The sequence below is a fragment of the Podarcis liolepis genome (assembly GCF_965112155.1).
Source record: "Podarcis liolepis genome assembly, chromosome: 7".
NCBI lineage: Eukaryota > Metazoa > Chordata > Lepidosauria > Squamata > Lacertidae > Podarcis > Podarcis liolepis.
Genome location: NC_139561.1, coordinates 81,127,581 through 81,141,458, shown reverse-complemented (window position 1 = coordinate 81,141,458; position 13,878 = coordinate 81,127,581). Strand labels below are relative to the sequence as shown.

At 40.4% G+C, this 13,878-nt stretch overlaps 1 protein-coding gene across 1 annotated transcript; it reads left to right on the top strand.

Moving 5' to 3' along the window:
• The first annotated feature begins 955 nt into the window (after positions 1-955).
• Positions 956-13,598, top strand: LOC310712522 (phospholipase A2 inhibitor gamma subunit B-like). Its single transcript, XM_083515671.1, has 6 exons — positions 956-1,047; positions 2,782-2,882; positions 3,777-3,896; positions 8,916-9,059; positions 12,601-12,732; positions 13,272-13,598. Exons 2-6 carry the CDS (start codon positions 2,834-2,836, stop codon positions 13,433-13,435), a joined length of 609 nt encoding a protein of 202 aa, XP_083371797.1. The 5' UTR covers positions 956-1,047; positions 2,782-2,833; the 3' UTR covers positions 13,436-13,598.
• The last annotated feature ends 280 nt before the right edge of the window (positions 13,599-13,878 follow it).

Sequence of the window (13,878 nt, the reverse complement as noted above, 5' to 3'; positions counted from 1 at the left end):
GTGGATTGATGGCTACTAAACTTGATGGTTATGTTCTATGTCTGCCATCTGGGGCAGTTTGGCTCTTAATGTCTGCTTCTGGGAACCAGCTGTGGAGTTGTTCTCAGGTCCTGCTTGCTGGCTATGCCAGGCATCTGGTTGGCCACTGTGAAAATGGTTTTCTTGAACAGATGGCCTGATTTAGCAGGCTGATGCAAGTTCTGGTCAGCTGAAATTTCCTGCATATCTTCTTACAGCAGCCAAACTCCTAATTGGCTTCAAGTGGGGCTCACCCAGTGTACCTGCTGAAGAAGAGTCTTTCCATAATGTACCTGCCAAAAAACTGTGCTTTCATAATTTTATCTAATTGAATACAATTGCTCATGTGCCTGACTGAGGGAAGCCAAAAGAGACAGCAGTTTGAGAAACTATGGGGCCCTTTTATAATATGTACCTAGGGTTGGGATCCCCTGTCCTGGGAACCAAATGCAGCTCCATATCTCTCTATCTGGGATCTCAATAAACCATAAGAGAGGAGACTTTGACAGACTATGCAACCCCCTTTATAATCTACATGGAGCAGGACTGTTGATACTTCATTTTTTATTTGATTTTCTTTATTAAAGTTCCATCCCATCATTCCTCCCAAAGGAAATCAGGCTGAATATTCAACTGGTTTTTCAAATTGCAAGACTCCTGAGGGTGTCTAGCAGTCATTGAATAAGAAGCCAGATCTGTTAAAAATCTGCAGGAAGCAGAATTAGGTGTTATTTGATTTTCTTTATTAAAGTTCCATCCCATCATTCCTCCCAAAGGAACTCAGGCTGAATATTCAACTGGTTTTTCAAATTGCAAGACTCCTGAGGGTGCCTAGCTGTCATTGAACAAGAAGCCAGATCTGTTAAAAATCTGCAGGAAGCAGAATTAGGTGTTAGACGTACAATCCTTAAAGGATCAGTATTTTGTTTTCAGCCATATTGCCATATTGCAACCCCACCATTCCTCTGAAGGAAGCAGGACAGGTGACAACAGAAAAAAAGAAGGCCCTGAAGGCGGTGAAGGTCCTGTGTGAGTATCTGGAGGTGGTTGGTGGGTGCATGGCAGCTAACAGATTGAGGTTGAATCCTGACAAGACAGAAATACTGTTTTTGGGGGACAGGAGGCGGGCAGGTGTGGAGGACTCCCTGGTCCTGAATGGGGTTACTGTGCCCCTGAAGGACCGGGTGTGCAGCCTGGGAGTCATTTTGGACTCACAGCTGCCCATGGAGGCACAGGTCAATTTTGTGTCCAGGGCAGCTGTTTATCAGCTCCATCTGGTACACAGGCTGAGACCCTACCTGCCCACAGACTGTCTCGCCGGAGTGGTGCATGCTCTAGTTATCTCTCGCTTGGACTACTGCAATGCGCTCTGCATGGGGTACCTTTGAAGGTGACCCGGAAACTAAAACTAATCCAGAATGCGGCAGCTAGACTTCTGACTGAGAGCGGCCTCTGAGACCACATAACACTGGTCTTGAAAGACCTACACAGGCTCCCATTACATTTCCAAGCACAATTCAAAGTGTTGGTTCTGACCTTTAAAGCCCTAAATGGCCTCGGTCCAGTATACCTGAAGGAGCCTCTCCACCCATATTGTTCTGCCCGGACACTGAGGTACAGTGCCGAGGGCCTCCTGGCGGTTCCCTCGCTGTAGCCAAGCTACAGGGAACCAGACAGAGGGCCTTCTCGGTAGTGGCACCTGCACTGCGGAATGCCCTCCCACCGGATGTCAAAGAAAAAAACAACTACAGTGGTACCTCAGGTTAAGTACTTAATTCGTTCCGGAGGTTCATACTTAACCTGAAACTGTTCTTAACCTGAAGCACCACTTTAGCAAATGGGGCCTGCTGCCACTGCCGTGCTGCCGGAGCACGATTTCTGTTCTCATCCTGAAGCAAAGTTCGTAACCCAAGGTACTATTACTGGGTTAGCGGAGTCTGTAACCTGAAGCATATGTAACCTGAAGCATATGTAACCTGAGGTATCACTGTACCAGACTTTTAGAAGACATCTGAAGGCAGCCCTGTTTAGGGAAGCTTTTAAAGTTTAATAGACTATTGTATGATGGACAGGGTATAAATAAATTATTAATAATACCACTACTACTAGTAATAATAGTAATAATATGTTTAAGATAACTAAATTCCTGGTGTGACTCAGCATTCTTCATTAAAAATATAGCCTTGTATTAGTAGAGTTATGATGCGAGTAATGAAGGTAGGGAAATTATTTTGCTGTGCATAAACAACATGAGTGGCTATACTATGTAACAAAGATCTTTGAATTCTTTGCTCGGTATCTTCAAGGTGTTGTGCGTTCTAGCCACTTGAACCTAGAAGGAAATATTCTAATAGCAGTCAAACTCCAATCGTCTCAATGTGGTATTCATTCAGTGCACTTTCTGAAGAAGAGTGGTTCCGTAAGAGTGGCTTCCATTGTGGTGAAATTGGGGTGGGATAGACTGGAAAGTTATTTGGTGAATTTTCATGGGCTTTCCAAAGGTGATTTAAGGATTTAGAATATATGTTTCTTATCCCTGAGAATGCAAAAGAAGAGGTAGCTGGCAGAATTTCATACAGTTCCCAAAAATGACTTAATGCAATTTCTACTCCATGCTTTGCGTTCCAATATAAAATTACAAGATGTTTGGGAAAGCATGCAATCTCTACTGTCATCATTTCCCACCCCCTCACTGGACCAGTTCTGCCTAGGGCTCCTCTTCTTAGCCTATAAATCCCCCAAGGCAGCCTCTTCCTCCATCAGTTGCCTGCTTCTTTGAACTGAGTTCTCCTCAGCTTTTGGTCTCTCCAGCACTATGAAGATCTTCCTGAGTACTTGTCTCTTCTTGGCCATCCTTTCTGAAGGTGAGTAGGAAGCTGCAATCTTGAATTGCTTTTTCAAATGGAGGAGGGGATATGAAGCGGGCTAGAGAAGGCAAACTGATATTGGCGCTAGGAAGGATAAATGAAGCTAAAACTATTGGAATACTGGGAATCTGGACTCCAATTTGGAAGACAGCCTTGTGGAGTGTACTTCTGTTTCATGAGGTTGGCTTTCTTCACATACAACATGTGTGCTGCCTGTGAAAGTATTCAATGGGACTGCTAAAATCCCATTGTGCACCTCACTGTGTGGAGGATGTGTCAGGATCATCCTACACGAGAGTAGGACTCCGATAGAGACACATGCCCGACTGGTATGTTCTCTCACTCCTGCTCGGTCCTTCGGGAGCTTCAAAAGCTTTCTCCAGCCCGAACATCACAGCGACTGATACAAAGAGGCATCAGCACATCTCTTTCTCATCAAACAGCAAAGAGAAAGAAACAAAGGACAATAGTCCCACGTCACAGAACACAGTAACACAAACATCCTGTCTCCGTCACTTCCCACACTGTGGAATGAAAACATACACTGTCATGCGATTAAAAAAACACACAATCCCATGACTGCTAGCACGGGGCAGGAATCCTAACAGGACGTTCCTGCTTTAGTGTATGCATTCATAATAGTAAATGGAATGAAGGCTGTGTGTTTCTCCATCTTTGTATCTGGAGATGCTCCTGTGTGTGAGATAGGGGGAAGATTTGTGTCAGTTTGCATACAGCCTCCAACCCACCCATGTGGATCCTGAAACCAATAAGGTTGCTCATGTCTGGCTTGGAAGACTGTATCCAGGTGGGACTGTAGATTCAATTTCTCAACGACTGAGAAACTGATGTATTTGGCACTGAATATTTCTTCTTCTCTTGTCTCTGCAGTGGCAGCTGAGGTATGTATTGTAAGGAAGTCAAAAGAAATAGACAAAGGAAGAGGAGTAAAAACTTGTGTAACTACCGAAGGTGGCAGATGCTTTTATGGTTTTACTGTCAGCAATTTAGGTGAGTATAAAGCCTTTCTGTCAGATTATACCTGAGTATGTGGGTCTGTCATTTGGACCCTGGGATATCTATATATATAAATATGTGTAAAATGTATCTATGATTACAATAAAAAATGGCACCAGCCTGTTCAATAAAAACAGTAATTCCCCAAAAGCCTGTTGGGACAAGGTCTTCACCTGCCAGAAGAAAGACAAGAGGGAGGGAAACTAGCTTCCAGTGTTGGGGAAAAGGCACTGAGATAGCTCATTTCCATGTCAGTCACTAATCAAGTCTGCAACACACACACATCCCGCACCTTTACACAAGGCAGCCTCTTAGCCTCAGAGAACCACTGGCAACCTTCTTCTGAACTTTACCAGCTGATTACTCTTAATACATTGTGCATGAATATTCAGGCCTCATCTTTCTCCGGCCTTTGCCTCACAGCTCCATCCCCAAAGGTTTTCCCAGTGGCCAAATCCTAAGTAACAATACCTCACTGGCAGGTCACTCTCCACTCATTAGCAACATAATCAGAGTCTACTCTTTGTGGGTTCAGACACAAGTGATGCAGAGGTCAGGTGTGCAGCCAATGATGAATACAAGGAGATATGTGTTCAACTACAGTGATGCCTCGCAAGACAAAATTAATTCGTTCCGCAAGTTTTTTCTTCTTGCGAGTTTTTCGTCTTGCGAAGCACGGTTTCCCATAGGAATGCATTGAAAATCATGTCCCCTCTTTTGAAGCAAGGGGTGGAGGGGAGAAGATCGCTTCTCCCCGTTGCCGCCCCTTGGTTCAAAAGGGGTCCGGGGAGAGAGGGGAAGGCGCGCACGCCTTCCCCTCTGTCCCCGGAGATTGCGGGGCTGGCAACGGGGAGAAGCGATCTTCTCCCCGCTGCCCCTTGCTTCAAAAGAGGTCCGGGGACAGCGGGGAAGACGCACTGCGCTTCCCTGCTATCCCCGGAGCTTGTGGGGCAAGCTTCGTTTTGCGAAGCAAGCCCATAGGGAAATGCGTCTTGCGAAGCGGCTAAGAAAACGAAAAACTCCTTCGTCTAGCAAGTTTTTCATCTTCCGAGGTATTCGTCTTGCGGGGTACCACTGTAATGATCAACCAGTCCCCCTGTTGGTTGAAAGACAGTTGGGAATGACCAATGTTAGGGTTCACCTATGGCCAGAAAAACATCTAGCAAACCCCAAGAAGCTACTGCTAAGGGCTGATCTTTCCCCTAAGCCCCTGAGGTGGGTTTAGGGACAAAGACTGCCATCTTTCCAGATGCCATGAGATTTTGGGAAAAGTGGGCTTCCCATCCCATTGTTGGGTAAATGTAAAGGGTTCATAGACTGGAGCTATGTCTCTCAGAAAACCATAGGCCCTATTCTCAAAAGAATATGGAGTAATCCAAATGATACAGTTCCATGAAATTAATATTTTCTCTATCGTTCCCCCATTTTTTTTGGAAAGGAATGATTCCATATTAATTTTTAGGCAGAATATTTTATACTCACACAGGTGGAAGTACCTAGTTTACATAACAAATGCCAACCAATATGGGGAAAATACTCAGACTCACTTCCCACATATCTAGTAGTGACATCTCAATATTTTCCAGCTTGCAGCAACCATATGATGGTTGGACAACATGGAATGACTATGCTGCTTATGCCACCCTGAAAAGTATGTAATGTGACCTATGTTTGATTCATGGGTGGTGTTTGCAGTGATTTTATTAAACTCACAATTTAAGATTTTATTTGGGATGAACCCAGGGCATAACTTGCACACTGCACACAATTAACCCTTCCTTGACTAATGGAATTAGCAAAACCAAGAAATTACTTTGTGTTATGTGGTATCTATTGACAAAACCAGCATAATGCATAGTGATATTCAATATTTAACATTTTCTCCCTTTTCACACTCTTGTGGCCTATGAGACACATGAGCATGCTTATGAACCAAGAGCAGGAATAACATTTAGGTTGACATAAACTTCACTAGGACTAAATTAACAACAGCTTTTTCTTTATTTTTTCCCTTTATGGAATAGATTATAAATGTTTTAGTTTATAAATCTGTAGATTATAAATCTTTTAGTTACAAGGTATATAAAAAAGAAAGAAACAGCCAGGAACAGAGCCAAGAGGAGCTGCATGTTTGGCTCTCCTATTTCCTAAAAGCAAAATATTTTCATTTTAAGATATAGAAAAACGGAATAAATGAGGAACCAAACTACGTATAGAAAAATCCACAGAAAGAAGAAAATTCATCTCCCCCCATATTTTGACACACAGAATGGTACAATATCACAGGAGATAAACAATTCTGCAGGCTTGGTGTAGGCATGAATAGGAGTGATGACCTCAGGAATTTGGGCACCTTTTAATATCTGAAAGGAAATGAGCTTCAAGAATTTCATAGTCAGATACCACAACATAACCAGACATGGATTTATCATGGTCATTTGTTTTACAAAATCCATCAATATATAGACTCAAGTTGAAGAAAGAAATATCATTAAGATCTGGATGAGGTGTGACACTGAATTGTGGAAGGAACCTTGTTTGCTATTTTTAGAGGAGCTATTAATCTATAAATCAAATCAAGTTCAGGGTAAAAACAAGAAAAGGAATCTGAACTAAATTCCATGGAGGAAAAATTGCAAGAACAGGTTGATCCAGCAAACAGTGGTTACAGTAAAGGTAAAGGTAAAGGGACCCCTGACCATTAGGTCCAGTTGTGACCGACTCTGGGGTTGTGGTGGTCATCTCGCTTTCTTGGCAGAGGTTTCTGGGTCATGTGGCCAGCATGACTAAGCCTCTTCTGGCAAACCAGAGCAGCGCACGGAAACACCGTTTATCTACTTGCATTTTGATGTGTTTTCAAACTGCTAGGTTGGCAGGAGCAGGGACCAAACACCGGGAGTTCACCCCGTCGTGGGGATTCAAACCGACGACCTTCTGATCGGCAAGTGCTAGGCCCTGTGGTTTAACCCACAGCGCTACCCACGTCCCGTGGTTACAGTAGTGAAACCTAAAATATATTTTTAAAATCAATTTTTATTAGTTTTCAGAATTTTAACCAATCCAGATCCTTTAAATTTAATACATATTTTAAATAAATAAATAGGTTTGCTGCTCTTTCACAAACAAATGTCCATTGCTTCCTGATGTTGCCACATTCATTCTTTTTCTTTAATCACCTTCTCTTAGTCATAATTCATTTTCCTAGCTAGCATTCTTGTTTTTTTTACAGACAGCACCATTGTTATTTTCCAAACATATAAAATAACCGTCTCATATGTGCAGCCTTTCCAGCTGTTCACAGACTTAGAGTGGAGAGAGATTAATTGCCAACTTTCTCAGTCCATTCCATTCCTTTGAAACCATCCCTTCAGTTTTTCAATGACATTTCGAGTTATAAATAACTGCTGAGAAGATGCCTTCTCCACCATTAAAATCCTGGGGATTGTTTTCCACAGCTCACAGTCAAAAATAAAAATCCCATTTATAAACTCATGGCAAGTGTAATTAGCAGTCCTTAGCAAACCACTCTCTCATCCACGCTTTCTTCATACAGTTCAAAGAAACTTTATATAAAATCGGTTCGTCTTCAGTTGAGAGGGGAAGATATATTTTAAAAAATGTAAAACTCTTAATTGGGCATAAATCATTGGTCTTCTGTCTTCCTCCAGATAACAGATAACCTCTAAACACCTACACATAATTCTTTCCTGTTGCAGGCTCAAGTCCAGTCATGGCTCAAGTCCAGTCCTTTTGGCAGCTGAATAGTTGCAGCCCTTTATCATATGCCATTACAGGAGTGCCCCATAATTAATGCAATATTCCGAATTCTTGAGGAACTGATCACAGATCATGCCGGAAATGGAGGTTCGCCCATGGCAGGGACACACATCCCAGGCCACACCCGCACTGCCTTTCAGGCTGGGAGATACGAGTTTAAGCGACACCATGGGATACCTTGCACTCCCCAGACCCCCTGGGAAGCATTGCCAGGAATTTTACCTCATAAATTCTGGTTTTCCCCTCTCCAGGCAGCTCCCCTGCCCAGGAAGGCAGAGGAGCTCAACCACCATGACCACGACGTCAGGCCGGAAACTGAAACCCCACCTCTCATTTCAGAACTTGTGAGCACTGCAGTGGCTGTCAAATAGGCCTGCAATATATAGTAACAACACAAAGCTCCAAACCCTTTTGGTTACAATCTGACAGCAGCTGAACCCTCAGAAATCTTTTTTTTATGAAAAAGGAAAACTTATTCAGACATTTCTCCATAAAAAGATGAATGGAAAAAGATTTATCCCCTTGAGATAGTGAGTCAGAAGTTAGATGAAGGGGAAAAGAAAATTAGAGGAAAGAAAAAACTGAATTCTCCACTCTCAGAGATATATATTACAGTGGTGCCTCGCAAGACGAAATTAATTCGTTCTGTGAGTTTTTTCGTCTTGCAAATTTTTCGTCTTGTGAAGCACGGTTTTAACGGTATTAGTGGTTTTAAGAAAAAGGAAACAAACTCGCAAGACGTTTTCATCTTGCGAAGCAAGCCCATAGGGAAATTCGTCTTGCGAAGCAACTCAAAAAATGAAAAACTCTTTCGTCTTGCGAGTTTTTCGTTTTGCGAAGCATTCGTCTTGTGAGGTACCACTGTATATAGTATAAGACAGCTTCTTGAATCAGCCAATGGATCAACTAGCTGGAGATCAGATGGGTGGCAGATCAACCTACTCCAGGCCCTTGCCATTTTGTATGTGCAGGAAAAACAAGTCAACAATTTCTCATTTAAGGAACTATCCTGGAATATTCACATGGTTTGGCAGAAAAGATTATACTGATACAGGAAGAAACTACTTTAATGATTAGCTTGCTAAATTCAGTATGTGCCGATTTTTTTTCTTTATTCACCCATTTGCCCAATGTATGTATATAAGGGAGCATCACAAAAAAAAAAAAAAATCATTCAGGAGAGGAATGATTTGAATTTTTGCTGATCTAGGTATTTCTTCTAATGCTCTCTCACAGGTGCCTATGATTTCGACCGTGAACAGGGATGTACTACAGATTGCACTGTAGAGAGCTATACTTTCACCAGAGAAGATGGTCGTTACCTGCGGAGTTTCAGGTCCTGCTGTCGTTCTACAAGCTGTGGCGGTCTAGTTGGTGAAAGTAAGTATATGCATATTTGTATATATCCTTGAGCATAAATAGCATTGAGGCTTTAAGGGTTTTCCTTGGTTGCCCTTAGACAATCAATATCAAACAGAAGTCATTGGAGATCTTTGATGAAGCCCAAGATAGGTTACCGCTTCCCTGTAGCTGGTTAGAGGACACCAAAGGTGGTCCCCATGATACCTCATAGTAAGGAAAAAGGTAAAGGTAAAGGACCCCTCGAAGGTTAAGTCCTGTCAAAATAGACTATGGGGTGCAGCACTCATCTCGCTTTTCAGGGTGAGGGAGTCGGCTGTTTGTCTGCAGACAGCTTTCCAGATCATGTGGCCAGCATGACTAAACTGCTTCTGGTGCAATGGGAAACTGTTATGGAAGCCAGAGCACATGGAAGCACAGTTTACCTAGTAGTAACTCCACCTCCAGAACACCAGCTACAGGATGACATCCTGGCTCTTCTAATATGGTGTTGCAAGATGCCTCAACCATAACTTTGGGGAACAGGAGGCTGAAAAGTTCCAATAATTCCCCCCAGATAAAAAGAAAGTAAAGTGAATAGGATACGAAACCAAAAGCCAACTGAAAATACAAATGGCTCTTTTGCCATGTAAGTGTCCCTGATCCCCCATGGCTAAAGTTCCCCCTACTACTTTTACAGATTTTGAGATTAGTGAACATAAATCTATTTCACAGTAATAAGCAATACATAAGACTACATAAACAATGATGGATCATAATGCATATTAGGCCATGGACAAAACATAGAAGTGGCAAATTAATCACATAGACAACCCAGCAATAAATTCCACAACCCACTCCCCAAAATAATCCTACTTGCCTATTCCTCTTAGGTTGAACTATGAAACACAATACATATTTAACAACAGACTGGGTGGAGATTCTCTGGACTGTATTTGCACAGTGACAACTAAAATCACTCCCCTTTGATAACCCAGCTGCCAGCACTTCTGTCTCATCATTAGAGATAATATCTAGATCTACACCATCAGCACAATGAATTCCTGAAACAGAATGCAGTGGAGATGTTGTAACCCTCTCACAGGACTAGGGAACTGAAGCTGAGGAATAATTGAAATATACATTTTTTTGGCTACAATATTAGCAAGACAACTTAAACAAGTGTTAAGAAATTTGATACATGAAGATCGGACAGGAGTTCTGCCAACAAGACAGATAAAAGATAAAGGTAGATTTGTACGGAATGCTATTTGAAAAAGAAAAAGTGATTAGCAATTAGCTATGCTTTTAGATGCAGAGAAAGCATTTGATAATATTTCTTGGAGTTTTAGGGGGAAACTACTGATTATAATGGGGTTTGGGGATAGATATGTGAAAAGAATAAATGCATTATATAAATAGCAATTTGCACACATAAGAGTAAATGGTGTTCTATCAGAAAAATGCATTAATGCTAAGGGGAAAAAAACAAGGTTGCTTTCACCGTTAATGTTTATTCTAGGGTTAGAATTGCTGTGTAGGGATATTAGAGAAAATAATGATATATGAAGCCTCCAAGTGGGCCGTCAAAGTTACAAACTGAGGACTTTTGCAGTTGATGTGGTATTGTTCCTGGAAAACCTGATAGAAAATGTGGTTAAGGTATTGGATGTAATAAAGCAGTTTGGTAATTTAGCAGGAATTTTATATAAATAAGAATAAAACTAAAAAGTTAACAAAAAATATAAACCAGCAAGGTAAAGAGAAACTGAAAGAAATAATGGGTATTAAGGTGGAAAAGAAGGTGAAATATCTGGGTATCTGGATAAAAAATACGAATGCAAATCTGTTTAAAATAATTAGCTGATAGTATGAAGTAAGATTAAACAAAACATGAAGAGATGGAGTAGAATGAAACTTTCTCTTTTGGGAAGAATCTCAGTGATAAAAGTGAATATTTTGCCTAAGATGTCATTTCTCCTTCACACAATCCCGGTAATACATGGACTGCTTCAAGTAATGGAAAAAAATAATTATCAAAATTCATGTGGCAGGGGGAAAGACCAAGGATCAAATTTAAAATGCTAATGGATGTTAAGGAAAGAGATAGATTCTCATTGCCAGATTTAAAAATTATATTATGAAGCAGTCTGGCTGATTTGGTTAAAGGAATGGATATCTTTACAGAATACAAATTTGTTAGATTTTGAAGCATATGGGAATTGGTATGGGTGGCATGCTTACCTGTGGTATGCTAAGATAAAGGTACATAGAGAATTTTTAAATAATTGTATAAGGAGAAGTTTGTATCGTGTGTGGACCTGATATCAAGACTCACATGAAAGGAAAACATATTATGTTTTTCAAGAAATGCAAGTTTAATGGGGGGGAAAATAATGAGCTGGTTAAAGATCTAGGACATAATATAGAAATGGATGCATGGGAAAGGTTGTGGAAAATTAATATGAAATGTACTGCCTGTTATACTCTAAAAGGAAATTACATGAAAATAATGTATAGATGGTATTTTTAACCTAACAAATTGGCTAAATGTTGTAAATAATTGTTGGAAATGTAAACTGCTACATTCAACTTTCATTTATAAGTGGTGGACATGTAAGAAAGTGATGGTGTTTGTTTTTTTTAAAAAAAAATGAGATAAAAAAGGTGTCTAAAGTGATTATACACAAAAAAACCCAGAAAGGTTTCTCCTAGAGATTATAGGGAAAGAGGTTCCAAAAAAATCATGATTAAGTTGTTTATGTATGTAACAACAGTGGCTAGGATTCTCTATGCACAAAAATGGAAGGAAGTAGAAGTTACCACCAAAGAGGAATGAATAAGTAAGGTTATGAACTATGCAGAATTGGCAAAGTTAACAGGCAAAATAAGAGAATCTAAGGATGATTGCATTGTGGAAGAATGGAAGCCTGTTTCAGACTATTTAAGGAAATTGTATGATGAACTCACGAGCAGGATTTGAACTATGTTTAATAAATTGGAGTTCTTGTTATTAAATATACCAAGAAAGAAGCACACCAAGAACTCAGGCCAAGGTAAGTTTCAATAGTGGGAGTGATCCCTACTCACAAGTCAATAATTCATTACAAAGATTTTCTCTTTATACATATCTTTATGAGTTAGAGTTTGTAATCTCTATTAGAATTTGTAATCTTTATTTGAGTTTGTAATTCTTGTCAGAATACATACTTCTGAATGGATTAGTTTTTGTTACTATTGACTATTGACTTGTGATTAGGGACCACTCCCACTATTGAAACTTACATTGGCCTGAGTTCTTGATGTGCTTTTTTCTTGGATTTAAACTATGAGCAATATAAGTAATTAAAGAATAAAGTATTGATGTGTTGGTATAAGAGACAGATGGTATTGTGCTGCGGAGGGGAAGAAGTAAAAACACCATGGAAAATGGGGTGGGAAGTCTGAAAAATTGATTATGCATTGATGTGTGTATATATCAATTTTTTGAAAATTTAATAAATTATTACAATGTAGGAAAAGGAAGGAATGAAGGAGATATGGGCTGAAACCTTGTGTTGATTTTAGTTGTTGTTTTCCACAGAGGCAAAACCTAAGTTGAATGGGCGGGAGTGTCCAACTTGTTGTCCTTCTCTCTCAAAAGCCTGTAAGGGCTCAAAGACCATCAAGTGTAACGATGATGAGACTCAGTGCATAGAGTTTGTTGTTGCTCACGGTAAGTAGCACTGCCAGCCAATGAGGTGGAGACAGGGTGGTGAGCTGCTCTCTTTTTCTGTTTGTGGCTTTCTGCCAGAAAATGCACTATACGTGTTGGTAGGGGAAAGTTCTAATTTTCTGAAACTATAACTCCGTTAAATGATCTTTGCTCTGCATGTATATAGATGAGACTCCATATTTCTTGGGTGGGGATTTGAGAAAGGAAGCAAAATAATCTGTTCATTTTATCATGTGTAAAACTGCCTTTTAAAAGAAAGTTTTCACTATTTTAGAAGACATAAAGGCAAGCATGGAGCCCAGATCTGGAAAGCAATATTGATGAAGATAGGCCCCTGTCCCATAATAAAAAATGGATATTTCTTTTTCTAAATTTTAAACATCTGTGTCAAATTGATCACATGTATGGTTCTGAGATGCTTTCTATACTTGCTCAATATACTTAATAAACAATAAAACACTCCGATTCTCTCTTCTGCACACAAACTCACCTGTTACTACCCAGGCACTCATGTGAAAATGTCTCTTTTTCTTTACTAGATAACAGTTCAATTCCTGACGAGCATTTCCACGGCTGTGCATCCCCAAAATTTTGTGCAATGGCCAAGAAATCAATGCATTTTGATGCCCTTTCAGGCACTATAACCAGAGCACGATGCAGTGATATTCTGCCTCGCCTAGAGGAGCTCAACTTTGAAGAGTAATTAGGAGAGAACAATGTCTTCTTCCGTTTGGATCCCACTGTTTCTTGCAGCAGTGGAGGTGGAGGTTGCTTGCCTGGTGGTGGGAGAGGAAGAGCTACTGCACAGGACTCCTGAATCCTCTATTTGGCTTTTAATGCAGGGTGAATGGGATGCAGGGAATAGATAAGCTAAAGTAGGAATGTGGGGCTTGGGGGCTCTGTCTCATGATAATATGATATATGGGTTAAATTTATCTTTGTTCAAAATCAAAATAAATTGGTGTGGCAAATAAAAACTGTGTTCTGTGTCTGTATTCATCAAATTAAGAATATTTGTAAGCTGCAGTGGCAAAGGGCAGTGCTTTGAAAATGAACAAATGGACAATGATTTTATTGATTTATGATATATTTATACCACTCTATATTTCAAAGAAATCTGAGTGGCTTACAATATCATAAGGGCAT

Bases quoted from the DNA above. Each gene is read 5' to 3' on its own strand.
- LOC310712522 (XM_083515671.1), top strand. From the start codon at position 2,834: ATGAAGATCTTCCTGAGTACTTGTCTCTTCTTGGCCATCCTTTCTGAA. The intron at 3,897-8,915 runs GTGAGTATAAAG...GCTCTCTCACAG, and splicing joins TTTTACTGTCAGCAATTTAG to GTGCCTATGATTTCGACCGT. The intron at 12,733-13,271 runs GTAAGTAGCACT...TTTCTTTACTAG, and splicing joins AGAGTTTGTTGTTGCTCACG to ATAACAGTTCAATTCCTGAC.